Source organism: Apis florea, unplaced genomic scaffold, assembly GCF_048593485.1.
Source record: "Apis florea isolate Af1SG1 unplaced genomic scaffold, ASM4859348v1 contig_1615_pilon, whole genome shotgun sequence".
Taxonomy (NCBI): Eukaryota; Metazoa; Arthropoda; class Insecta; order Hymenoptera; family Apidae; genus Apis; species Apis florea.
Window position 1 is genome coordinate 5,983,477 of NW_028256416.1, and position 26,710 is coordinate 6,010,186.

The 26,710-nt window shown below is 32.3% G+C and overlaps 4 protein-coding genes across 7 annotated transcripts in view; 3 read left to right on the plus strand and 1 right to left on the minus strand.

Moving 5' to 3' along the window:
- The first annotated feature begins 16 nt into the window (after positions 1 to 16).
- Positions 17 to 1,418, plus strand: bisc (TM2 domain-containing protein 1 biscotti). The gene is made up of 3 exons (XM_012492293.3): positions 17 to 375; positions 599 to 680; positions 881 to 1,418. Exons 1-3 carry the CDS (start codon positions 174 to 176, stop codon positions 1,155 to 1,157), a joined length of 561 nt encoding a protein of 186 aa, XP_012347747.1. The 5' UTR covers positions 17 to 173; the 3' UTR covers positions 1,158 to 1,418.
- A 379-nt stretch (positions 1,419 to 1,797) lies between these two features.
- LOC100866665 (uncharacterized) lies at positions 1,798 to 9,179 on the plus strand. The gene is made up of 4 exons (XM_086904984.1): positions 1,798 to 1,875; positions 2,228 to 3,275; positions 3,519 to 5,117; positions 5,628 to 9,179. The coding sequence occupies exons 1-4, from the start codon at positions 1,798 to 1,800 to the stop codon at positions 9,098 to 9,100; spliced, it is 6,198 nt and encodes a 2,065-aa protein (XP_086761110.1). The 3' UTR covers positions 9,101 to 9,179.
- Positions 9,180 to 9,221: 42 nt separating this feature from the next.
- Positions 9,222 to 12,576, minus strand: LOC100866429 (mitochondrial potassium channel ATP-binding subunit). 4 transcript variants are annotated; one of them, XM_086903963.1, is made up of 10 exons: positions 12,197 to 12,576; positions 11,735 to 12,059; positions 11,496 to 11,660; positions 10,981 to 11,394; positions 10,595 to 10,906; positions 10,297 to 10,520; positions 10,039 to 10,213; positions 9,796 to 9,974; positions 9,546 to 9,693; positions 9,222 to 9,469 (listed from the first exon to the last, which is right to left on the minus strand). In XM_086903963.1, the coding sequence occupies exons 1-10, from the start codon at positions 12,253 to 12,255 to the stop codon at positions 9,389 to 9,391; spliced, it is 2,082 nt and encodes a 693-aa protein (XP_086760089.1). In that variant the 5' UTR covers positions 12,256 to 12,576; the 3' UTR covers positions 9,222 to 9,388. The 4 variants fall into 4 exon arrangements, with proteins under 4 accessions (XP_086760089.1, XP_086760102.1, XP_086760095.1 ...); XM_086903976.1 differs by having other exon boundaries at positions 10,981 to 11,156; positions 11,513 to 11,660; positions 12,197 to 12,555; XM_086903969.1 differs by having other exon boundaries at positions 10,981 to 11,351; positions 11,513 to 11,660; positions 12,197 to 12,555.
- Positions 12,577 to 26,710, plus strand: part of cue (Low-density lipoprotein receptor repeat domain-containing protein cueball) — a 68,341-nt gene continuing 54,207 nt past the window's right edge. Inside the window, exons 1-2 of the mRNA XM_086904005.1 lie at positions 12,577 to 12,796; positions 17,549 to 17,638. Of these exons, the coding sequence (XP_086760131.1) occupies positions 17,602 to 17,638 (37 nt within the window). The 5' untranslated portion in view covers positions 12,577 to 12,796; positions 17,549 to 17,601. The remainder of the gene's footprint in view (positions 12,797 to 17,548; positions 17,639 to 26,710) is intronic.

Consider the following 26,710-nt stretch of genomic DNA (forward strand, 5'->3'; position numbering starts at 1 on the left):
AAAGAAAATAAAATATAGTTCGTGAATATTCCAAGTAGTTGGCGCCAGAGTAAAATCATTTTAATGGCAGTGCTTTCAAAATACAAACATGCACAGGATGTCACGAAACTACAGAAGACAGTGGATCCAGTGACAGTGTGGTATCCGTAGTAATTGTTATAAAATGAAACGGCATGTTTCATCTGATGCAATTCCTTAGCGGACTCCTTTTGCTTCTTCTTTCGATACCGCTGAGCAATGGTGTGGATTACACGTACGAAATCGACTGCAGTAACCTACGAATGGGACAATACATCTGTCCTCATCCCGATTATGATTTCATAGATCCAAAAACGCAACAACCAAAAGGATGTACGAAGGAAAATAAAGCCAAAGGTATGTAAAATTCTTATGTCTTTTCATTATTCGTTAATCGGAAAAAGTTTGACATAACCTATATCTAAAACTAAAAAAATGTGCATTTTCATTGATAATTTGGTTTTTTCTATTTTATTTTATTTATTGATGTTTAAATATTTATTATGTTCCTTAGTTTTGTAACAAGTATAGTTTTATATACGTGAAATTTGAAATTACATGTTCATTATCATGTTGTTAGTGTTGTGTCTGGCTGCGGATGGCCTCATTTGTACAGAAACAAAAAATAATACGTTTAAGAAGGATATTCCTTGTAAATGGACGTAAGTATATATAATAATTTGTTTATCAAATTAAAATTTAAATGTTTCAAACAAAATGAAAAAAATATTTGCAATATCCAAGATGTTTATAAACATCAGAATATATAATTTAAAAGTATAACAAACAATTGTATTTAGAATTTAAGCATGTAAATAAAATATACAGTATGTTAAATTTCTTTTTTTATTAATATTTACAGAAATGGATATTCCTTCGAAACATCATTGTTACTCTCTATATTTCTTGGCATGTTTGGGGCAGATAGATTTTATCTAGGGTATCCAGCATTGGGCTTGCTTAAGCTGAGCACTTTGGGATTTCTCTTTCTTGGTCAATTTGCCGATGTAATACTTATTGCAACACAAATTGTAGGACCTGCAGATGGTTCGCATTATGTAATGCCATATTATGGTGCAGGAATTCACATTGTGACAAGTAATAACTTTACATACAGAGTGCCACAATACGATTGTTGAACAATTTCTACATACAGAAATAATGATGATCAATCTAAAAATTGTACAGCCCCTGCTTTAATCACGAACAACGATATGTAATCCTAGAATCGAGTCCTATTTCAGCAAACTTGGGAGAAAGTTATGTGTATGCTATTTTAATGGACAAACAGAAGAGAATCATCTTGTAGATATGTATTTCAACGAAATATTGTATATACAGATTTGTTACTGACTTATTACCTATTGCCAGTATAGTCGTGTAATAAATATTTGTTTTTATTTCTAAGTGTTCCTTCCTTCCCTTCACAGATTTTTATATATCTTTAAATTTATGGTCATTGCATTTTTTTTTATTATTACTGCGTATCAAAAAGTTTAATTACGTGCTTACCGATATATTTAAACATAATTAATTAAACAATCATAATTAAGAGAACAAAATATAAACTTGATTACGCACTTTTTGTATTGTCAAAAATGACGTTAATCGCTATTATCGCGGTTTAATTATTATCTAGCACGTCTTTGATATAAAAGTACTGGAACGCGTTATTTTGATATTCAGAAAACTTTCAGCAACGGCAGTGGTAAAAGTTTGTGTTCTCTGATCAGAAAAGTGAAAAAATACTTCAATTCGATTAATGTAACATCATCGAATATGAAAAGTTTTATTATAATTTTGTTATTTCAATTTCTCATCCTAATTGTAGTTAGTCAACCAGTGAACAAATTAACTGTGAGTTTTTTATTACTTTATTATTTTAATTTCATTTATTTTGATAAAGATAAAATTTATAAATTATTTTTTATATTTATTAAAAAAAATAAATTAGAATTAACATAATAAATTTAATATAATTATTTTAGTTATATAAATTGAATATTTTTCATTTAACTTATTCACATTGCTTTTTTTTATAAATAAATATTATGTAAATATTATATAAATATTATATCATTAAAAGAAAAATATTTCATAAATTTATCATTATATTCATCTTTTTTAATAACAATTTTTTCATTTTAAAATAAATCTTCAAAATTTTAAATACATAATCTTGTATAAATGAACTCCTAATTATCTGCAGGATGTTGATACAAATTATGGAGTACACAGATACCCAAGGACCTTAATCTATTTTCCACCTTGCAAGATGAACCAATACTTTGACAAAGAAAAAGGTTTTTGTTTGAATGTACTCGGTGGTGGTAAAGCGCTTTACATAAATAATACATCTTGTGGAACAAACGTGTTAAAGCCACATTGTTATAATCCAAGATATTACTATATCTGTAAGAAAAATAAAACTATTCTGGCACAATGTTCTCAAAATAAACATTTCGAAGTTCATTTACAAAAATGTACTTTGATATATCATGGAAAAAACACTCCTAATAAAACCAATTCTAATAGTTGTCAAAAAGTAGGTGTATTTCCAATTGCTAATGATTGTCATCAATTCTATACTTGTACAGCTTATGGTCATCGAATGAAACAAAACTTCTACATATGTCCAAAAAATATGGCCTTCGATATGGAAACAGAAATGTGTAAACCTTCGAGTACTTGCAAAGAATCAAGATTATCTTCCACGTGTTTATTTAGCAGTGAAAAAGAAGATATGACTCTAGAGGAAGCAAATATGTTCTTAAAACCGATGGACAAATCGTTAACGTGTGAAACGATATTTACGAGTGATGAGGAAACTATGACTAATGAAAGGAATTATAACAATAATGAAATTAAATCGACAACTTCTTATAACAAGCCGACTGTATCTGAATTTACGGAACCCAGCGATAGGAATATTACAACCACGATCGAACGTGCTTCGGAAACATCACAGTCTATAAACACTGTCGCTTCCGAGATATATACAACTGCAATGTATTCGCCGACTAAGGAAGAAATCACGTATACGACAGAGCAAACTTTGTCTACAGAGAAAAATGGAGATATAGAATCGTTAATTTCAAAAGAATCTTCCGAGCAAGAACATAATGGTAAACTAATTAATAATAATATACAATCAACTGATGCAATGCAAACTTCTTCCACTGAACTAACAATTTTAGATGATACAACTTCCCGAAGAACGGGATCAGAAACACAATCAAACATAGAAATACTAAATAGTACACCAGCAATAGAAGACTTGGATGGACCATTAGCTAATGAAGAAGAGATTGCCGATTTGCCATCAGCAATAATTAATGACAATCCCGACACAGAAAAACTAGAAATAAATTTAAATGATCCATCTTTAGAAATTCTTAATACTACACAATCAAATATAGAAATACCAAATAGTACACCAGCAACAGAAGACTTGGATAGACCATTAACTAATGAAGAAGAAATTACCAATTTGCCATCAGCAATAATTAATGACAATCCCAACACAGAAAAACCAGAAATAAATTTAAATGATCCATCTTTAGAAATTCTTAATACTACACAACCAAATATAAAAATATCAAATAGTACACCAGCAACAGAAGACTTGAATGAACCATTAAATAATGAAGAAGAAATTACTGATTTGCCATTAGCAATAATTAATGACAATCCCGACACAGAAAAACCAGAAATAAATTTAAATAATCCATCTTTCGAAATTCTTAATACTACACAACCAAATATAGAAATACCAAATAGTACACCAGCAACAGAAGACTTGAATGAACCATTAAATAATGAAGAAGAAATTACTGATTTGCCATCAGCAATAATTAATGACAATCCCGACATAGAAAAACCAGAAATAAATTTAAATGATCCATCTCTAGAAATTCTTAATACTACACAACCAAATATAGAAATACCAAATAGTACACCAGCAAAAGAAGACTTGGATGGACCATTAGCTAATGAAAAAGAGATTACCGATTTGCCATCAGCAATAATTAATGACAATGCTGATGTAGAAGAACCAGAAATAAATTTAAATGATCCATCTTTAGAAATTCCTAATACTACACAACCGAATATAGAAATACCAAATAGTACACCAGCAACAGAAGACTTGAATGAACCATTAAATAATGAAGAAGAAATTACTGATTTGCCATCAGCAATAATTAATGACAATCCCGACACAGAAAAACCAGAAATAAATTTAAATGATCCATCTGTAGAAATTCCTAATACTACACAACCAAATATAGAAATACCAAATAGTACACCAGTAATAGAAGACTTGAATAAACCATTAACTAATGAAGAAGAAATTACTGATTTGCCATCAGCAATAATTAATGACAATCCTGACACAGAAAAACCAGAAATAAATTTCAATGATCCATCTTTAGAAATTCTTATTACTACACAACCAAATATAGAAATACCAAATAGTACACCAGCAATAGAAGACTTGAATAAACCATTAACTAATGAAAAAGAAATTACTGATTTGCCATTAGCAATCATTAATGACAATCCCGACACAGAAAAACCAGAAATAAATTTAAATGATCCACCTTTAGAAATTCTTAATACTACACAACCAAGTATAGAAATACCAAATAGTACACCACCAACAGAAGACTTGGATGGATCATTAACTAATGAAGAAGAGATTTCCGATTTGCCATCAGCAATAATTAATGACAATCCCGACATAGAAAAACCAGAAATAAATTTAAATGATCCATCTTTAGAAATTCCTAATACTACACAACCGAATATAGAAATACCAAATAGTACACCAGCAACAGAAGACTTAGATGGAACATTAGCTAATGAAGAAGAGATTACCGATTTGCCATCAGTAATAATTAATGACAATCCCGATACAGAAAAACCAGAAATAAATTTAAATGATCCATCTTTAGAAATTCTTAATACTACACAACCAAATATAGAAATACCAAATAGTACACCAGCAACAGAAGACTTGAATAAACCATTAAATAATGAAGAAGAAATTACTGATTTGCCATCAGCAATAATTAATGACAATCCCGACACAGAAAAACCAGAAATAAATTTCAATGATCCATCTTTAGAAATTCTTATTACTACACAACCAAATATAGAAATACCAAATAGTACACCAGCAATAGAAGACTTGAATAAACCATTAACTAATGAAAAAGAAATTACTGATTTGCCATTAGCAATCATTAATGACAATCCCGACACAGAAAAACCAGAAATAAATTTAAATGATCCATCTTTAGAAATTCTTAATACTACACAACCAAGTATAGAAATACCAAATAGTACACCACCAACAGAAGACTTGGATGGATCATTAACTAATGAAGAAGAGATTTCCGATTTGCCATCAGCAATAATTAATGACAATCCCGACATAGAGAAACCAGAAATAAATTTAAATGATCCATCTGTAGAAATTTCTAATACTACACAACCAAATATAGAAATACCAAATAGTACACCAGTAATAGAAGACTTGAATAAACCATTAACTAATGAAGAAGAAATTACTGATTTGCCATCAGCAATAATTAATGACAATCCTGACACAGAAAAACCAGAAATAAATTTCAATGATCCATCTTTAGAAATTCTTAATACTACACAACCAAATATAGAAATACCAAATAGTACACCAGCAACAGAAGACTTGAATGAACCATTAAATAATGAAGAAGAAATTACTGATTTGCCATCAGCAACAATTAATGACAATCCCGACACAGAAAAACCAGAAATAAATTTAAATGATCCATCTTTAGAAATTCTTAAAACTACACAACCGAATATAGAAATACCAAATAGTACACCAGCAACAGAAGATTTGAATGAATCATTAAATAATGAAGAAGAAATTACTGATTTGCCATCAGCAATAATTAATGACAATCCTGACACAGAAAAACCAGAAATAAATTTCAATGATCCAACATTAGAAATTCTTAATACTACACAACCAAATATAGAAATACCAAATAGTACACCAGCAATAGAAGACTTGAATAAACTATTAACTAATGAAGAAGAAATTACTAATTTGCCATCAGAAATAATTAATGACAATCCTGACACAGAAAAACCAGAAATAAATTTCAATGATCCATCTTTAGAAATTCTTAATACTACACAACCAAATATAGAAATACCAAATAATACACCAGCAATAGAAGACTTGAATGAACCATTAACTAATGAAGAAGAAATTACTGATTTCCCATCAGCAATAATTAATGATAATCCTGACACAGAAAAACCAGAAATAAATTTCAATGATCCATCTTTAGAAATTCTTAATACTACACAACCAAATATAGAAATACCAAATAGTACACCAGCAATAGAAGACTTGAATAAACTATTAACTAATGAAGAAGAAATTACTGATTTGCCATCAGCAATAATTAATGACAATCCTGACACAGAAAAACCAGAAATAAATTTCAATGATCCATCTTTAGAAATTCTTAATACTACACAACCAAATATAGAAATACCAAATAGTACGCCAGCAACAGAAGACTTGAATAAACCATTAACTAATGAAGAAGAAATTACTGATTTGCCATCAGCAATCATTAATGACAATCCCGACACAGAAAAACCAGAAATAAATTTAAATGATCCATCTTCAGAAATTCTTAGTACTACACAACCAAATATAGAAATACCAAATAGTACACCAGCAATAGAAGACTTGGATGGAACATTAACTAATGAAGAAAAGATGACCGATTTGCCATCAGCAATAATTAATGACAATCCTGATACAGAAAAACCAGAAATAAATTTAAATGATCCATCTTCAGAAATTCTTAATACTACACAACCGAATATAGAAATACCAAATAGTACACCAGCAACAGAAGATTTGAATGAATCATTAAATAATGAAGAAGAAATTACTGATTTGCCATCAGCAATAATTAATGACAATCCTGACACAGAAAAACCAGAAATAAATTTCAATGATCCAACTTTAGAAATTCTTAATACTACACAACCAAATATAGAAATACCAAATAGTACACCAGCAATAGAAGACTTGAATAAACCATTACCTAATGAAGAAGAAATTACTGATTTGCCATCAGCAATAATTAATGACAATCCTGACACAGAAAAACCAGAAATAAATTTCAATGATCCATCTTTAGAAATTCTTAATACTACACAACCAAATATAGAAATACCAAATAGTACACCAGCAATAGAAGACTTGAATGAACCATTAACTAATGAAGAAGAAATTACTGATTTGCCATCAGCAATAATTAATGATAATCCTGACACAGAAAAACCAGAAATAAATTTCAATGATCCATCTTTAGAAATTCTTAATACTACACAACCAAATATAGAAATACCAAATAGTACGCCAGCAACAGAAGACTTGAATAAACCATTAACTAATGAAGAAGAAATTACTGATTTGCCATCAGCAATAATTAATGATAATCCTGACACAGAAAAACCAGAAATAAATTTCAATGATCCATCTTTAGAAATTCTTAATACTACACAACCAAATATAGAAATACCAAATAGTACGCCAGCAACAGAAGACTTGAATAAACCATTAACTAATGAAGAAGAAATTACTGATTTGCCATTAGCAATCATTAATGACAATCCCAACACAGAAAAACCAGAAATAAATTTAAATGATCCATCTTCAGAAATTCTTAATACTACACAACCAAATATAGAAATACCAAATAGTACACCAGCAACAGAAGACTTGAATGAACCATTAACTACTGAAAAAGAAATTATCGATTTATCACCACCAGCAATTGATGTAACAACTAATCGCAATCCTGATGTAAAAGGATATACAGAATTAGGTGTAAATTCTAATGATCCATCTTCAGAAATTCTTAATATTGGAGAACCTAAAAAAATTGAAATGCCACATAGTACACCAGCAACAGTAGAATTCAATGAATTTGCTGAAGAAAAGAGTTCTAATTTTATATCAGCAGTTAATAATAATGATTCTGAAATGAAAAAACAGAAGGAAACAGATAGAAATTTAAACGATCAGTTATCAGAAATATTTATTACTGGTATACCTAATATAGAAATGGAACACAATATAGTGACAACAATAAAAGTTGAACAGTCAACTTTCGAATCCGAAAGTTCTGATATTGTTTCAGAAATTCCTTCCGATACTTTAACTAATATCAAAGAAAACGATATACATACAATCGTAAATTTAAGTGATTCATCAATGGAAATTACTACTCCTAGTTTAGATAAATATGCTGTTACGAATGGAAAAGAAACATTTATGGAAAAGAAAATATCAAATAATGATGGAACTGAAAATAACGTATTTGTTGAAAGTGTTACAAATGTAGTGAAATCATCAGAAAATTACAATTTTCAAAATTATGTATCTTCAATTTCTATTAACCCAGCAAGTTATTCTGGTATGATATCTGAGAACAAATTTGAAGAACCTTCTTCAATATCAATTACAGATAGAACTGTTTTTAATAAAAATGAAGAAAATAATACACCATCGACATATAAAGAGTCTAATATAATGAAAACAAATTCTCCCATAGAAATAAATATAAAATATACAACTTCTGTTAATAAAAATTTAAATAATATTGGAAATGAAAAATCGATTCTTTCTTCCGATACAAATAAAAATGAAAATGATAAATCGATTTCACAAGCGAATAAATTAACAACTAGTTTTCAAGATTTGATTGCTAAATGTAGAAATCATATGTCAGCAGAAACTATCATACAATCAACCAAATCAAATCCCACTAATGAAAAATATTCAGATTCATTTCATATGCAATCACATTCTCTGGTTTCAGATAAGAAAAACGCAGACAAGCAAAACAAAATTTTTGTAGAAGACTCTTTATCGAAATATATATACTCTGGAAAGACGATATCAAAAAATTTCATATTACCCATTACGTCAGCAGTGTTAAATTTCATTGATAAATTTGAATGCTATTTGAAAAATACGTTTGTAAAGATATTTCACTGAAAAAAATATATAAATTACAAATATTAGTGAAAATGCAAAGAGTAATTTAAATATTTACGTTATTATATTATTTAAATATTCTAATATAATAAGCATAAGGATAAAATAAACGAATTATATATTATATTTTAAAATATGTGAATATATTATATATATTTATTATAGATATGTATATATAAATTAAAATCTGAGGTAGAATTTATTGAACATTCCTAGATATTATTACTATTTTAAAATAAATAATTATACCACAAAAAAATTGTACTATATTTCAGAATTCTAACATTATCATGTATTTTCTCTGTCTTGTTCATTTATTAAAGTGTAATATAAACCTTTCTTTTTAATAAGTTCTGTATGAGTACCCATCTGAAAATAAAATAAAATAATACACATTTAATTTGTATTCTACATTATATTTTGAATTGTGCATTTCAATACATACTTCCGCAATTATTCCCCGTTGTAGTACAACAATAATGTCAGCATTTTTAATTGTACTTAATCTATGAGCAATTATTAAAACTGTTCTTCCTTGACTAACATTATCTAATGCTTTTTGTACAATTCTTTCACTTTCATAATCTAACGCACTAAAATTTATTTCACAAAAAAATTTATTTAAAATTTATTGTAAAAATTAATTAATTCAAATGTACAGATTTGTTAAAATATATATTGTTTATAATTTTTACCTTGTTGCTTCGTCCAAAATTAAAATAGATGGTCTTTTTAATAAAGCTCTTGCAATTGCGATACGTTGCTTTTGACCACCGGAAAGTTGTGCACCTCTTTCACCTACTTGTGTATTATATTTATTTGGGAATTTCATAATAAATTCATGAGCATTCGCTTCTTTAGCAGCTTCAATAATCTACGAATATTCAATAATAAGTTTTGCAAAAGCATAATTTTAATAAAATTTAAAAATTTCTTACATCTTCATTTGTAGCATCTGGTTTTCCGTATCGTATATTTTCCATAATGCTAGTAGCAAATAAAATAGGTTCTTGATCTATATATCCCAAAACGTTACCTCGAAGATAATTAGCATTGAGTGATTTCAAATCTTTACCATCAATTATAATTGAACCATCATTAACATCATAAAATCTAAAATATTTTATATCACTTAATAAATTGATTCACGATAAAAAATTTATTTGACTCTATTACTTGATTCTAATCAAAAGTACCTTTCTAATAAAGCAGCTATAGTTGATTTTCCATTACCACTAGAACCAACAATAGCTACTGTTTTTCCAGCAGGAATGTGCAAGTTAAAATTTTTTAAAATAACATGATCTGGTCTAGTAGGATAACTAAATTTCACATTTTTAAAAATAATATTTCCCGCTAATGATTGATTTGTAATAATTTCTCCACTAACTATCATTGGTGAAGGTGACATTTCTAGATACTATAACAAAAAATTACAAAATAAAATAAAAATTTTTTTTATTTACATTATTATAAAATATAAAATATCTATACCTCAAAAATTCTAGCACCAGCACTAATACCTTTAACATATGCTCCAAATAACAACGATAATTGCGATAAAGATTTTTGTATAGTCTGTGTAGCCATTAAAAATGCCATTAAATCTCCTGGAGATAATTGTCCAGTGGATAATAAATGTCCACCGAAATATAAAGTACAAAGTAAAATACCATTAAGAAACAGATTTGTTCCTCCTTGAAATAAACCAATTCCTAAACCTAATTTTTCAAATAATGTTGATCCTAATATAGTTTCCTTACAAAACATTTCTATTTCTTTTTCTTCAGCTGCAAATGCTTTTACCTATAAAAAAGATATATTATAGATTAGAAGAAAAGAAAAAAGAATTCTATTGTCATTATCATACATGATATTACCGTTCTAATATTTTGTATGGCCTCCTCACAAACATGTGTAGATTTAGCAAGTTGATTTTGTGCTTCCATAGATAATTTTTTTAAGCCTTTTCCAAGCATTGTACCAATAAGAATTATGGTAGGCAATGATAACACTGTAGCCGCAGCCAGTTGTGGTGAAATCCCTATTACAGAAACTATACACCCAATAATTTGTGTAATACTCCTTAAACCTTGTGATATGCAAGTTTTAAAAGTACTTTTAAAATCTTGAATATCACTTGTTAATCGACTTACTATTTCACCACTACGATTTTTATCAAAGAATGTGATATCTTGCATCATAATTGATTTAAATAAGTTTTGTCTTAAATTCATTGCTATTTTTTCTCCTACATATGAAAGCATATAAATATAAACAAATGTAAAAAATGCCTAAAAATAAATGTAATTTTTTTAAATTATATAGTTTTTTTATTTAAATTATTTCATAAATAATACACAAAATTTTTCTTAATAAATTAATTATTACATACTTGTGCAATATACATACGTGCTAATGCAAATGCAGGTGTTGTCAATTGCAATAGCACAGTTTTCACAGTATCTTCTTTACTTTGGCAAATTTTTGTTAATACATTTATTACATTTCCTATATTCTGTGGTATCCAAATATTTAATATAGCAACAATCATTGCACTCTAAAAATTATAAATAATTATATGAACATAAATAAAAAAATCTTCATATTATATGTATTTATTTAAATACTTGCTGATAAAGCTATTATTAATTGCCAAATATATGGATATAAATATTCTAAAAATTTTTTCCATTTAAAGGTTAATTCCTTATTATCCCTTTTAATATTTTCCTGAACTTTATATGCTTTGCCTTCAACAGTTGAAGCGTAAGATTTTATTATGCATGTTCCTATTATACTACCTAACCCACCAAAACCAAATTTTAAAATTGATGAAACATTTTTTGATTTGTTAGTATTATTTGTTACAACTTCTTTAATACTATTATTAAATTTTCTTTTTGTTACATCAAATGGTTTACGTTTTTGTCTCCATATAAATAAAAGTAACGAATCTCTATAATAAAATATTATTTATTACATTTAATATAATAATTATATATAATAATATATATTTAATATGCATTATTATAATTTATTATATAAATTTTATTATAATTTATTATATAAGTAATTTATTATGAAAAATAATACCTTGAACATCTTGAATAATTAATATAATTTTTAAATAAAACAGTTCGTAATATAGACATTTTATAAAAGTATTTTATTTATTCGTTATTCAATTACTATAAATATTCATATTCTAACTAATATTCATATTCTTACTAATATTCTTAATGATATAATTTGTCATATTTTGGTTATTATGCAACAGTGAAATAATATTTATTTATCATTTTATCAGAAACATTATCATTGAATTGTCTATTATATTAATCTATTATATATACAGTGGATTAATAAACGACATTTGACAAGGTTAGGAAAATTCATAATAAAATACTGTGCCAAGGGAAGCGCCATATGTAAAAATACGACAATTTTGTTTCTGAAATTTATCACTAGATAGCACTTACTGTGCTATTCATTTTTATAATTTCTTTATTACTTTTGTTCGTGTTAGAACAGATGGTAAAACCAGTGTTAGAATGATTTTGAAATAATAATGATGTATCAAATTAAAAGTTAAAATTAATCAATATGAAGAAAGAATTTATATCGCATCAAGTTCAATTATCTTAGGATAATTTTTTAACGAAATTTCTTTTTGAATGAAAATGAAGAAAGTAGGTTAGTACAGCTTATATTTAATATATTAACAATAACATGATTCAGATGAAGCTGAATATATTATGAAATATACTTGTAAATAACATTATTTATAGTAATTAAGACGTTAAGCAATACAAAATTAATAAAACATAAACGATTAATATAATATCATTTAATATTTATTAATGTTTATGTGAAAATTTAATTTTTATATCATAAACATTTTTTCAAATATGGCTGTCGTAGTTTGGGCGCCAAATTAATTTGTATAACGTATAGGCTAGTTTGAATCTATATATAATTAAAGAAAAGAATATGTTTTTTTTTTATAGAATTAATAATATTTTATGTTTCATTTTCTTATATTTGTACAATATTTTCATCAGATATTTTTTTTATATTGAATTTGTAAATCGAAATGGCATCCATATTTGATTTTCTATAGTTATAGTATACACTAATAAAAAGAAAAAATAATTCATATAATTAAACAGAAATTTCATTATTAATAATATTATTAATAATTAATAATTTTATACTCACATTATTTGCTTTCTATATAGATATATAGATATATAGATATATATATCTTTAACGATAATGTTTATATTTACATATTCTAAATAATTCAAATAGATATTGGTAGATATTAATTTGTCCATCCACTGAAACAATAATTCTTCAATATATTACTGTATTCCAGTGAAAGCTGATAATTTGAATATTTATTGAGATAACAGCAGAATATTATACGTAATTTCCAATAACAATTTCATGGTAATACTATTTATATATATATATATATATATATATATATATATATATATATATATATATTTATATATTTTAATATGTTAAATAATATAAATCTAAGATTATATCATTTAATAAAAGAATTATTTTGAGAATAAAATTTCTTAAATTATAAAATTTAGAAAAATATATCAAAATGTTAGATAATTATTTTGCATATACATATAAATATTATATATATAAATAATTACTTTAGATTCAATAATAACAATAAACAATTAATATAAACACATTCTTACAAAAAAGAAAATAATAAACTTTTCTTTTCAAAAGAACTTTAGATAAAAATCATATAAAAATTTTAAAAAACCTTGTACATCTTTATAAATCAATTTTATAAAAATCTTATAAAAATACTATACATTATTCATTTAAAAGAAGAAGAAAAACAATTTTAATTACAAAAAATTTTCAAGATTTTCGAGTATCGATATTTAACAAGTTTAACAACGATAGTGGAACAACAACCGGACTGTATTACACACAAAGGTCTCGTGTCATTGCCAGACTCGCGAACCACTTGAGCAAGTACTTAATACTACCCTTCGCGGTATATTCAAGGCGGGGGTGAGCATTTCAGAACGAATGTAATAGCCGCACAGGCAATTAAACGTGGCAAATACATAAATACACGTTATTAACTTTGCGTACAAAGAGGACTGCCAGAGCGATTAGGCCTTTCAAGACTTCAACTGTTCACCCTAAATCTCTTTCTCTGGTGCGCCTCCTCCTCATCCAACGCCACAACAAGTCGCAATTTCAGAGCTTTTTCATGGGGCCGATGCATTACCATGCTGATCAAAGCTGATACTTCCTATGTAACGCACAGGGAACAACGGATCCCCTCCATTGTTATCCGTTAGAAAAACCGTGCGTCTTCCGTGAGATAAGTCGAAGAGTGGCTCGTTATGTCTATACATGTCCAAGTACGCTTTTGATTTTCGTTGGCGCATGATTCTTCTATTTTTAGTTCATTTCAAATAGTGGTATAATTTTCTGTTAGCGCTAGAATTGGCACTTCACTCCTTTCTTTAGTATTGCATAGGAAAAATTAGTTTATCTTTATTATTTTTCATAATAGGATATTCTTTTTTGAAAGATAAATTCCCTATGATTAAATCATTTGTGCATTTTTGCCGATTAAGAATTAATCAGTTTCTTTTTGTTTAAATTATAAATTAAGGACAAATATCAATTGAGAATTAAAAGACTAACACTAAAAAATTTAATTAATATAATGAATAGATTAATTTGCTAGAGAAATGATGAACTTATATTAATAATATATATATATATACTAATGCATAGATAAATTAATGAAATTAGATTTTAGAATTGATTATCTAAACAGTAAATTTTGCGCGAAAGGCGTCGGAACCAATATTTCCAAGCCAAACAAATATTTCAAGTCTTGGCGAAAAAAAACCCGATTCAGGGTTGCTTTTCCATCTTTAACGAATACGGAGGGAAGATAGATGAACAGCGTGGGCGGTCGGTGGCACGTTAAAACAGTTTCTTCGACAAAAGCCATCGAGGCTCGAGGTCAGCCTCTTAACCCAGATTCCTAGTCGGAAGGCGAGAAGACAGCTGCTTTCGGTTACACACGATCAACGCGCTCAATCCATGCAATTCCCTGATCCATCCTCCCCGTGATTTCTGAAGAAAAATCCTGCCTCCGATTTAAATTTCCCTGCAAGACGACAAAAAGAAGAAGAAGGGAGGGACGACGCGAATAAAGAAAAAAACGAGGAGGAGTGAAGAAAAATAGCAAAAAAAAAAAAAAAAGAAAAAAAAAAGAGAAGAAGAAAAGAAATATATTCCAATATAAGCGTAATAACTACAACGCTCGTGATACGATGATGGTGAAAGAATGGTCCAAATGAAGCCTCCTAAATTTCAACACCCTCTTCGACCACCTCCAACACTCTTCCTCCTTCGACTTCTCTTTGCCTCCCCTTCTCTCTCTCTCTCTCTCTCTCTCACTTTTTCCCCTGCTCCCTTTATGCCCTCGCCCCGGTTTTCTCGATACCAGAGCTCTCTCTCTCTCCCTCCTCCGTTCCCCACATCCAGTTCTCTTCCTTTTCTTCCCGTTCCTTTTCCTCTCTCTGTCGGCGAGCCGATGCCCTCGCAATCAGCCGGCAAAGTGGAGTCGCGCGCGGTGGCTGGAACGGCGTATCCGTGAAACACGCGGTGCAAGTGCCGGGGTGGCGATGACGCAAAGTCAGCGTGGGCCAATGGACTTGGCTGGTGTACGGGAGAGTGTTCGGCGGGCCACGATTGGGCGTGGCTCGAGCCGAGGGTGCGTCACGAGGGGTGCCCACCACCTTCGCCTCTCGCTGCGTGGGGGAATGCCAAAGTGTGCCCCGGGGTGTAATATCATACCGCTAGGTGGATAAATAGACGCACGAAACTAGTAGTAGGGAAACGAGTGGGGAACGAGTAACGAACAGAACAGCGGTCGAGGCGAGGGGAAAAGGAAGGAGATCGGGGGAAGGAGGAGGAGAGAGAGAGAGAGAGGAGGAGTGGTACGGTGAAAGAGTAACCGGAGGATGACGGACACGCGGGAGAAGCGTGGAGGAGGGCGAGGGAAAGGGCGAGAGAAAGGGAGGAGGAAATGAGGAAAGGGTCGTGCACCGAGCGAGGGTTACTCAAGGGGGTTAGGCAGGAAAGACGAGGAGAGGCGAGACAAAGAGTGTTGGAACAGGACAGGAGGGATCGGTTAGACGAATAAGAGTAGGGGAAAATTGGGTGGCTACGCGATGCGAGCGAGACTAGACTAGAACAAATAATGGTTGTAGCCATCCTCAGCTTCTGAGGTATTTTCCACTCGTGCGAGTTGCACGCATTCGAACGCCGGCCCAGCCTCGCTCACGACGAACCGTGCAGCCGTTTGTATGCACAGGCCGTGTCGTGGCTTTCGTCGAGGGATCGGCGGCGGCGGCGGCGGCGGTGGTGGATGTTGCCCCTGGTGGTGGTGGTGGTAGTGGCGTTGCCGCTGGAAAATGCGGAGAACTCGCCCCCCCTTTTCCTCCCCGCGTTTCTGGACGATGCACAGGGACGTACGCGGGGATGTCGAAAAATTTTTGCGGATAAACTGTTTGCTGTTGCAAAGCACAATTTCGTTTTCGAAAGGAATTGGCAAATCTTGTTAAACGAGAGAAAAGTAATCTGATCCCCCCGCGCAGTTTGAGGACGAAGAAGGGAGATGGAGATTTTTAATCGACTAAGATTTGTTGTTAATCTCATTTCCGTTATTGCCAGAAAACGATGGAATTGTCGCTTGATCGTTAAGCTATAAGATTTCTTTTTTTTTTTTTTCACAGAAAAAAGGGTTAAATTTGCAAAATATAACATCTTCGCGTTAAATTTTAAAATAAAAAGGAAAAGAAAAAGGAAGAAGACCCGGAAAAAAAATAAGGATTATTATTCAAATCCTAAAAAAAAAAATATGTAAAAACAAGAAAATATGTAGTCATCGATCGTCCAAACCCCTCCGTCCAATCTGGAATCATCGTTTTCTACAGAGGCTTGCTTACCATCCGATCCGTATCGTCTCGCATGCGATTTTGTAGAATGCTGAGCGCAGTGTGTAGCGAAACAGGATGTTGTCAGCTGAAATTAAATTTTCCTCCTAGAGCCGGCGGGTCGCTCGGCAACCCGATATTGTGGGCGTTAAGCTACGTACACAAGCGACGACGGACGCAGACAATGCTGCCGCGAACGCTGTTCGACGACGATCACTTTGCCTCGAAAATCGCCTTATCCTGCGATACGGCAACAGTGGGAGGGGAGCGGAAAAAAAATGATAATTTCGTTGTTTCGAGTTTTCCGCGCGTTGTTGTTAAATATCCCGCCATTTTGCCGGAAACGAGCGCGTTAGAAATATCGTTTTCCAGTATACACTCATCCTCGTATTGTCTCTGGTAATGTGAGTAATTGCGACGGCTCTGTTTACAGGGTGTCTGGATTCCATTCGATGAACGAGGGAACGTGATGAAGAAGATCGAGGTATGGTGGTCGAAGATGGTGAAAATTTTTGCTCGACCGGTAAGTGGATACAACGAATGTATTTTTCTTATGTATTATTTATCACTGTAAATATGTATTTTCGAAATGCATATAGTTGAGTATTAGTTTCGTTATTAGACGAGTCTAATAATAATAGTATATAATAATCATTACGTAAAAAGTATAAAACGTTGAGATTATTTATACAGACGGAATACAAAAATTTATTGATATCCTATTCATCGTCTTAAATACGTATCGCTATAAAAGTATATCGTATTACTTTGTACACTTTGCATAGTGTATAAATAAAATATTATAGTAAGTAATATTTTTACAAAGACGTCCAAATAAAAATCAGGAAAATCTTGCAATATTTAATCAACCATAAGAATATACGAAACGATCAATTTTTACATCTTATTATCTCAAGTCTCTCGTACACCGTTTAAACTAAACTCCCTTTAAAATAATAGTTACAATTTCAAACACATCGACGAACGAAATCCCCCTTCTTCTTAATCCGACAAGCAAAACAATCGTGTAATTGTAAAAACAAGTGCAGCAACGATACGGAACAAGAGTATTCTTCTTTCGTCGGTTGGGAGGGAAGATGATCCCTGTCCAAGGTTCTCCTCCTACCAAAACGAGCAATATAATACCGCGTAATTAAGTTTAATATCGGAGAAGCTTAAATACGCAATTAACGTTAATGCAACGAGAAAGTTTGGTGGGCGTGTGTACACGCGACCAGTCCAGGGAGGAGGGAGGGTTGTATCATAATTTCAACCGAGGCGGGCGGATTGTCCTTCTCTCCGTGTTTTTCACGTCCTTTGCTCGTCCTCCTTTGTCCCTTCTTTCAACAGTTCTTCCCTCGAAACCCGACTTCTCCACCCCCCTTGCCCCGTGGTACAATCAACTTGAAGGGCGTAGAAGAAACGAGGTAGCCATTTATCCGCTACCCCAACAGCAACCGAGCAAGGGAAAGTCCAAGAAAACTGAGTGTTCCGCCATTCTCTCTGACTTTTTTTTTCTTTTTTTTTTTTTTTTTTTTTTTTTTACAAGTTATCGCGAAAAAGGAACGTCGGATTTTCGTGCTTCGAGAGAAGTCGAATCGATATCTCTTTTCTCAACGATTGTTTTCCGTAATTCGATCTCGTTTCATTTGTTAAATTGTAACTCACAGCGGAGAGAACCCTTTTCAAAAAATGACACGATATTCTTTTTTTTTTTGTAGAAAAGTTTAGCTCTTTCGAAATTCCTTTTATTATTTACGATTAGTGGTCGATATAACGATATACGTTATATTACATACGTTATATCGTGACACATAATTAAAATTAAATACAAGATAAAACGCAATATTTAGACCAAATCGACAGCACCCGCAGTGTCATCGTCATCCACGTGGAGGGTATACGATATTCGTTGAAACCGGATAATATTTTCTCGAAACGATTATTGCTTTCGCGCCCAGTCATCCCCAAATATTTAGCAAACAGGGTAGGCGCGGCCGTACTATACATATTATATTCTTCTCTCCGCATTATTTCAAATGCGGAGAGACAGGCAGGCACGTAGGCATCGTTTGCGAGTGGCTTAACGAGTGACTTATGATTCTCGACAGGAAGGTCGAATCGATGATTTCCGCGGCTCCGTTCAAATGGCGGTCGACAAATAATACGAGGAAGACAAGGTTATAAATTATGGTTTATATCGAGGAACGATGGGTGAATTTGGTATTGTATATTGAACGGGATTTAGGAATATAATACCACCACGATTCTCCGTGTAATTAGAATTTTGATTTCTTGCCCGGTATATTGGGGGTGTTTGAGAGAATTTATTGCGGGTGATTGGAAAGATGCGAGTTGAATCTTGGCTATTTGTCTTCTTTCTGTCGATCGTCTATGTGATTCGGTATATTTTTGTCTTTTATTTTGTATTTTGTATCAGGATTTTTCAGCCGGATTAAATTTGTAATTTTGTGTATTGTTTTTTTCATGAAGAGGATTATTTGTCAGCAGTTGTGGTGGTTCGATTTTAACATTCCGTTTCTTTTATTTTTCACAGAATTTCGAATTATTTATTAGTTGGTAAAATATTTTTTGACGAAATATTGAAAAAAACTGATTATTTACCGTGTACTTTAAATAGGGATATTAAATCGTTGATAATTTCTCGATTATCGCAAATCAATCACGATAGACGAATAACAATTAGGGAAACGAAAAGGGTTCAAATTGGAGAGAAAAGCTCGTGCCCCGGAATACATTATGAAAAGTAATAAACTGATTCTATACACTATATACGTGACAGGTCCCTTTATGAATGAACTATAATCTGTTGCGGTAAATGCATCTGTCCCGAGCAGGTGTTGCGATTTCGATTCGAATAAAAGAGGCAGATTGAGGGTACGAACGTTTTTGTTAGGTCACGTGCTCCAGTCAAAATAAATCTGTACTTGTAATCGGATTTACCGGGGAAACCGATCAATTCCTTCTCCATATACGATTATTAACTTAAAAAATATAGTATCACCGCATTAGCTATCTTCTTCCCTGCACGCCATGTTCTGGTTTTGAAAAGAGCAAAGAGTTGATCCAAAGTTTTGTTGCTTCTTGAATTATTTTATAATTTTGAATAAAATTCAGAGAGATTTAAATTTAAAAAAAGAACTAAGTATTTAAAAAATCCAAAATACTTCGTACAAGTATCTTTCTTTGTAAGTTTATTTACACTCTGTTGATATTTTACGTGAAATTTCGCATTAACAGATATTTTAAAATTTATCTCTGATTTAATATTTTATATTATAGTATATCTATAAGAGCTAAGAAGTTTATAGACATGTATCTATGAAAGCACTAAAAAATATTAAAAAAAAAAAAAAGAAAGAAAAGAATCATTATTCCTCATGTGTTCTTTTGTATTCAATGAAAATACCAAATTACGACTTCGTCAAATCTCATAATTTGTCTCGTTTCCTCGAAATTGTTCTATAAATGCAAAGGCCCAAATTGTTTCGAGTGGCGCATAAGATGCTTAAAAATCTCCTTTTGTTTACTAAATTTCACGTACACTCGGCTCGAAAAGAAATAAAAGAGCAGCGTCGGTATCGCCAGCCATTTTTCACGCTAATTAACCGATTTCTATTTCGTATGCTTGCGTGCATAATTGAAAAAGAGAATAAAAAATGAGAAAGGGGAGAGGAGACACAAATTTCCTCTTTTATTCTTGGCCAAAGTGCATTGTGCTTCTGAAGTGTGCACGGATAAAAATATGGGGACGTGTATCTGTACGAAATTTCCAATTTTTTAACCATTTTTTTTTTTTTTTTTTTTTTCGTAAATTTTCGTGCAACAAAACGACTTGATTACTAATTCGAATTACGAACACGCTTTTAGAGGAACAGATTCTTTTTTAACTGAGAATACTAGTTTCAAAAATATATCATGGATAAAATTTTCTTCTACGATTTGTTGAAATCATATTATATAGCGAATTGTAAAATTATTCTTCAAAAATTTTTTAAAAAGTCGTTAAACATATTTTACTTTTAAAATGAAAAGATGATTTCGAATTCTTACAAATTATTGAAAGATTATAATTTCTCTTGATAATCGTAAATCTTCTTAACATTTAATTCAAACGACAAAGATACGACTTTATATGAACAAGAATCAAGAATCTCATATTTCACAACGTTAAGTGATTCCATTATTCAAAATCAACTATTTTGAACTACTGCCCAAAAATCCATGGTTCATCCAAAACGAACGAATACCAATAATTACATCCATCCACCATCCATAATTAAATTAATTCAAACGAATACCAATAATTATAACATCCATCCGCATCGTGATTAAATTAATTTAAACGAACACCAATCGATGGAAGAACGAACAAAGAGGACAATTACGATTCGTAGCAAACGACGTATTATCCGTAATTTGTCCAACGAAAAATATATATATATATATATATATAAGAAAGAGAAAGAACAATATGAAAAGAGAGAGAGAGAGAGAGAGAGAGAGAGAGAGATGGGTCCTTTAATCGTAGGTTATTCAGGTGAACGGAACTTTATAAAAATGTTATGAGGAGTTTAATTAGACGACGTTTAATTACTTCGTCTACCATCGACAAAGACGCCGGGGGTACGGTTGGAAGAGGACGGAGAGACAAGAAGAAGAGCGCGACGGAGGAAGAGCGAGCGAGCGAGACGAGGGGTGGCGCACGAGGGGTGGAAGGGGTGGACTAATTGCGAAGTTTTCCACTTCGATTTTCCGAGAGGCTGCATGCTGCCGCGCCATTTCTCGCTGTTGTTCGAATTAAACGCGATGCAGTTTTAAACTGAAAAGAGTGCCCCAAGCACACCAAGTATTTTCTAGGGAATTAAATGCGACAAGTGAGGAGCGAAAAGAAGCCAAACGGATCGATAAATGCATCGGTGGATGCTTCTGTTATCGTCCGCCTTTTCCTTCCCTTTCTTTTTCTTTTCTTCTTTCTCCCTTAATAGAGAGATAGAGTGGAGAAGAGGAGGTATTCCGTGCAACCTATGAAACGCCTTCTCACCGATTACTCGTCTGCGAAAATATAGACTGTTGTGCCACTGATCGAGCAAAGAAAATTTCTTCCTTTTTTTTTTGTTTGATTCGAGGAATTTTGTTTGTTCGTTTGTTTTTTTTTTTTTTTTTTTGGAGAGAATGATTGCTCCAAGTTGAGAAGAAAGATTTGAGAGTATTAATATTTTATGGGTTTTAATGATTTAGAGAAATTTAAGAGTAAATTTTTTTAAAATATTAAATTTCATTTGTTTAGAATATATTTTGAATATCTAGCATTTGATATTTTAGTTTCTTACTTTTTACTTTTAAATCTATGAAAAAAAAAAATTACAATTAAAAAAGTTATTTAATTACAATTCAGAAGAATGTGGTTCAAAACATGAATATTAATGGTAAATCAATGATAAATTATTATAGTCAGCGTGATAAAGCTTTTGATGTTTGAATATATGGATTAAATATCTGCAATGAATTGTAGAAAAATAATTCAAGAGATAAGTAAACGATATTTTCTAAAATATTTTATTGATACTTTTTCGTTGATTCCAAATGGAAGAGATAGAGTTATATGAAACGTGGAATTCCTTCTTTCCGACGGATAGAAATCTATACAACGTTGAATATAATTGTTACTTAATTATAACTCGATTGCAATCAATTTTAGTCGAACATATCAAAGATTTACATACACGTGATAATCCAAAAACGTGTGGTCAATCTTTTATAACAAGTTGTCTCAAAATTGTGATTAAATGAAACAATTTTGTAAAGAAGCTCTAATTTTGAAAGAAATTATTTCAATTTTCTTTGTACGTTTATTGTAACTTATTGAAGAGAATTGTAAAAAATTGTATCATCTTTAAAGGCTATTTTTTTATATAAATTCTTAAGTAGAGCATCTTCTAAATTGTGCATTTAAAATTATTGATAAAATTTGAACTAAACAAAAATACATATTTACAACATTTAAATATTAAATAGTTCGAATAATAATGATTCAAAAGTCCTGCCTCTTTTACCAATTATCTATCATCTATTCAATTCCACAAACCGAATTATTCAACCGTCGCTCGATCTTCGTTCAACAATCATATTCTTCTCATTACCAAACGAACGAGATCCAACGAAATCCAATCGAGGCAGATAGCCAAACCTTCACCAGATTCCACACAACAAATTCGACCATCCCCTCACGAATTTTAAATTGCATACCGATTGAAAACAATACCACGATGCCAAAAATTATCTCCACGAACCACGACCAATCCAACGACAAATCCAATCCAGGCGGCTCTCGAAGCGAATTCTCATCGAATTCCTTACCTAAAAATTACCGCCCCTCTCCCTGTTCACAGATATCGACACTCGAGCAAATGCAATCGAGGTAAATCTTCGGTAAATCTTCGCCGAAATCCGCACAACGAACGGCGATAGTGGATGGTGAATTTTCGCGAAGGCAGCGCACACACGCGCGGGCAGATATTGGGCGTAGCAACGCGGCAGAAGTAGGAGCGCTTTGGCAAAGGCCGAAGGACGCCCCTAATGCGGGGGTTGCCGAGCACGATGAGGGGTGCTCGGTCGAGTGTACGTCGACGCAGCCCTAATTGTTTTACTCCCAGCCCTACCCTCCCTCTCCCTCTCTCACTCTGTCTATCCATCTTTCCGCCCTGTTCCCTCTGAATCTATTTCATCCCCGTAGCTACTCTCATTTCATTGTGACGCCACCCGCAGCGCCTATCATGCGCCGCTAATGCTCTAACAGGTTAACGTCTCGCATGATTATTCTATTGCTTCTCACCCTCGAACGCGCTAATTCGACCGGATCTGACCGAGTAATATTTTCTACTTGGGGGGAGGATGCCTCGCTTCTTCTCCCACCGGTCTTCTTCCCTTGCTTGCCGCTTCTCTCTTTTCTTCTTTCTTCTTATTGGAAATTCTAGGGCGGATGAATTTTTACAAAATTGATTTTCAAGCTTAAAGTTTGGGTTTGATGATTTTCTGAACACTGTTCCTCGGTTGAAAATAACTATCTCGAATTGTGATTGGGTCGTACGATATATAATTTGATTATCTGTGTGGAAACCTATTCTAGACTCTTTGATATAAGAAGAAATATAATTTCTTCCAACGTGTTCTAAAAATCATTCAATCGTTCTCTTCTCGAGAACTTCAATAGAACAATTTTTCCACAACAAATGGGAAGAAAGAGAAGTCGAAGCAACTCTGCTCTCGCGTCAAAAAGAAGAAAGGAAACGTTTTATACGATTCGAAATATCTCGATATTTGTTAATCGCGACCACCACCATTGAAATACAATAACCCCCTCCTCCAATTTCAAAAAGACACCCACCAGGCCGTGACCGTCATCCCCGGCCAAGGATTATTAATCACGCTAAATATTTGACGCGTGATTGAGTCGCAAATTTGTCAACCCGCGTTGCAAACGCGCCAGAAACCGGTTGTGTTGTGCTGCGGCGGCTTCACGCTCCGCGAAAAGCGTAATTCGCTGCGGCCAAGCTTGTCAAGCTTACTACGCAGACTTTATCAATCGTGCAATAATAATTGTAATGTTTTACACACCCACTCCGTATTACACTGCGGTCGAAATTGTTGGAACGGGCGGGATTTCTCTCGTCGTTCGGATCGACGACCGAGCGGTGGTCCACCATCGATACCGCCCAACCCTCCCTCCCCCTCCCCCCCTCTCTCTCTCTCTCTCTTTCTCTCTCCTCCCCGATCCGAACGAAAATTATCGCCGTGGAAATTTCGAAGCGGTTGAATTTTCGTGGAAAAACGAAAATCAAGAGGTGGAATGGTTCATCGATTAACTGCGATAGGAGGATTTTTGCGATACGTCGGGCATGGGAGGGAGGGAGGGAGGGAAGGAGGGAGGGAAGGACAGGTTTGTCGAACGTGGAGAACGCGACGGAGGAGGAGAGGAGATTCGATTAAATTAGGGGGATGTTGAACTTTTGTAATTCGCGTCGGTGAGGCGGATGGGTGGTTGTAGTTATACAGTTTTGGTGGAAAATGGAAAAATTTGTCCCGATATTTGCCTCGTCTTATCGCCTCGTTTGATGTACGCGCGAACGTTTCGCGCGATGGAAGGAAGGGGAAGGAGGATTTTTAATGTTCCAGGTGGAATACGATTTCGGTCGTATTTGGGAATTTCTGAATTCGGTGGTGGATACTTTTGTTGGGAAATTGAAATTATTGGGGTTTTCCTTTTTTTTGTTGCGAACGATGAAGGAAGGAAGGAAACTCGTTGGAGTGAAATGTAAGATTCAGCGTTGCGCGGACGTTGAAGGATTTCGGGGGATGGGAAGTTTTTAACGCGCGAAAAGGGGAAAAGATTTTTTTGGGATTTTAAGTTTTTTCGTTTAAAATTGGAATTATATATCGTTTTTTAACGGGGGAAAGAAATCGATGGAGTAAAATGTAAGGGATTTAGAAGAGTAGAGGATGGAAATTTGATTAAACGAGGAAGTATTTAATTAATAATAATTGCTTAGAATAATATTGTGTTGTACGATGTGATTTGGAATAAAGAAAAAGAAAAGAATAAATTTCTGATTTGTAATCGGATAGCTTGAGAAGGAATCATCGAGATATGGATGGATTTTTAAGGAAAAAAAAGGAAAAAAGAAATAATTGTCATTTGACAATTATTGACAATTACAGAGAGTAAGAAGGAAGCATTCAAATGGAAGGCGGTTTGGAAGAGAAATAAAAATTATTGAAATGTAAAAAAGGAGAGGAAATTAATACAAATATTCTCCGATTGAAAAAAGTAATTAATCCATCGGAGGAAGGAAGAATTACAGATTATCACAGATGTTTATTGATTTTTACAAGATTAATAGTCCCGCAAAAAAAAAAAAAAAAAAATTTCACCGATTTTACGCCGGTAGATATATAACTGTGTTATTTCGCTTCGAAACAAGGACGAAACTGCAATATCTCTTGAAAAAAAAAAAAAAAAAAGCGTTTTTATTGACGGAGCTATAATTCTGAAACCCATCGAGCCTGACCACGGTATTTAAAATATTCGTTCATTTTAGTAACATTCCCCGTAATGGAAAAATGAACAGGCCGAGTCACATTGAAAAGCACTTTAAAAAAAATCAATTATACGTGCAAATATAATATTGATTTTGTAATTCAAGCGATACGGCCGTGCCTTCGTATCGATACTCGTCGAATCGTGTATTCCAATTTTTGAAAAAAAAAGAAAGAAAGAAAGAAAGATCGACAACTTTTATTAATTAACGAATATTCGTTGCATAAATAGATAGAGCATCGGATTTTCCTTTCCATCGGTATATAATAATTGTATTACACACCGACCATCCGTCCATCAGCATAATATCGGTTTTGCAATTAGAATGAGAACCGATACGACCGAATCACCCTTTTCGCATTTTCCGAAACGATTTATAGTTTTTAACTGATTAACTCATTTTTATTAACCCACAAATACAAGATTCTTTTTTCTCTCTTAATATAAATATAGAATTCGATTATCACAAAATCAATT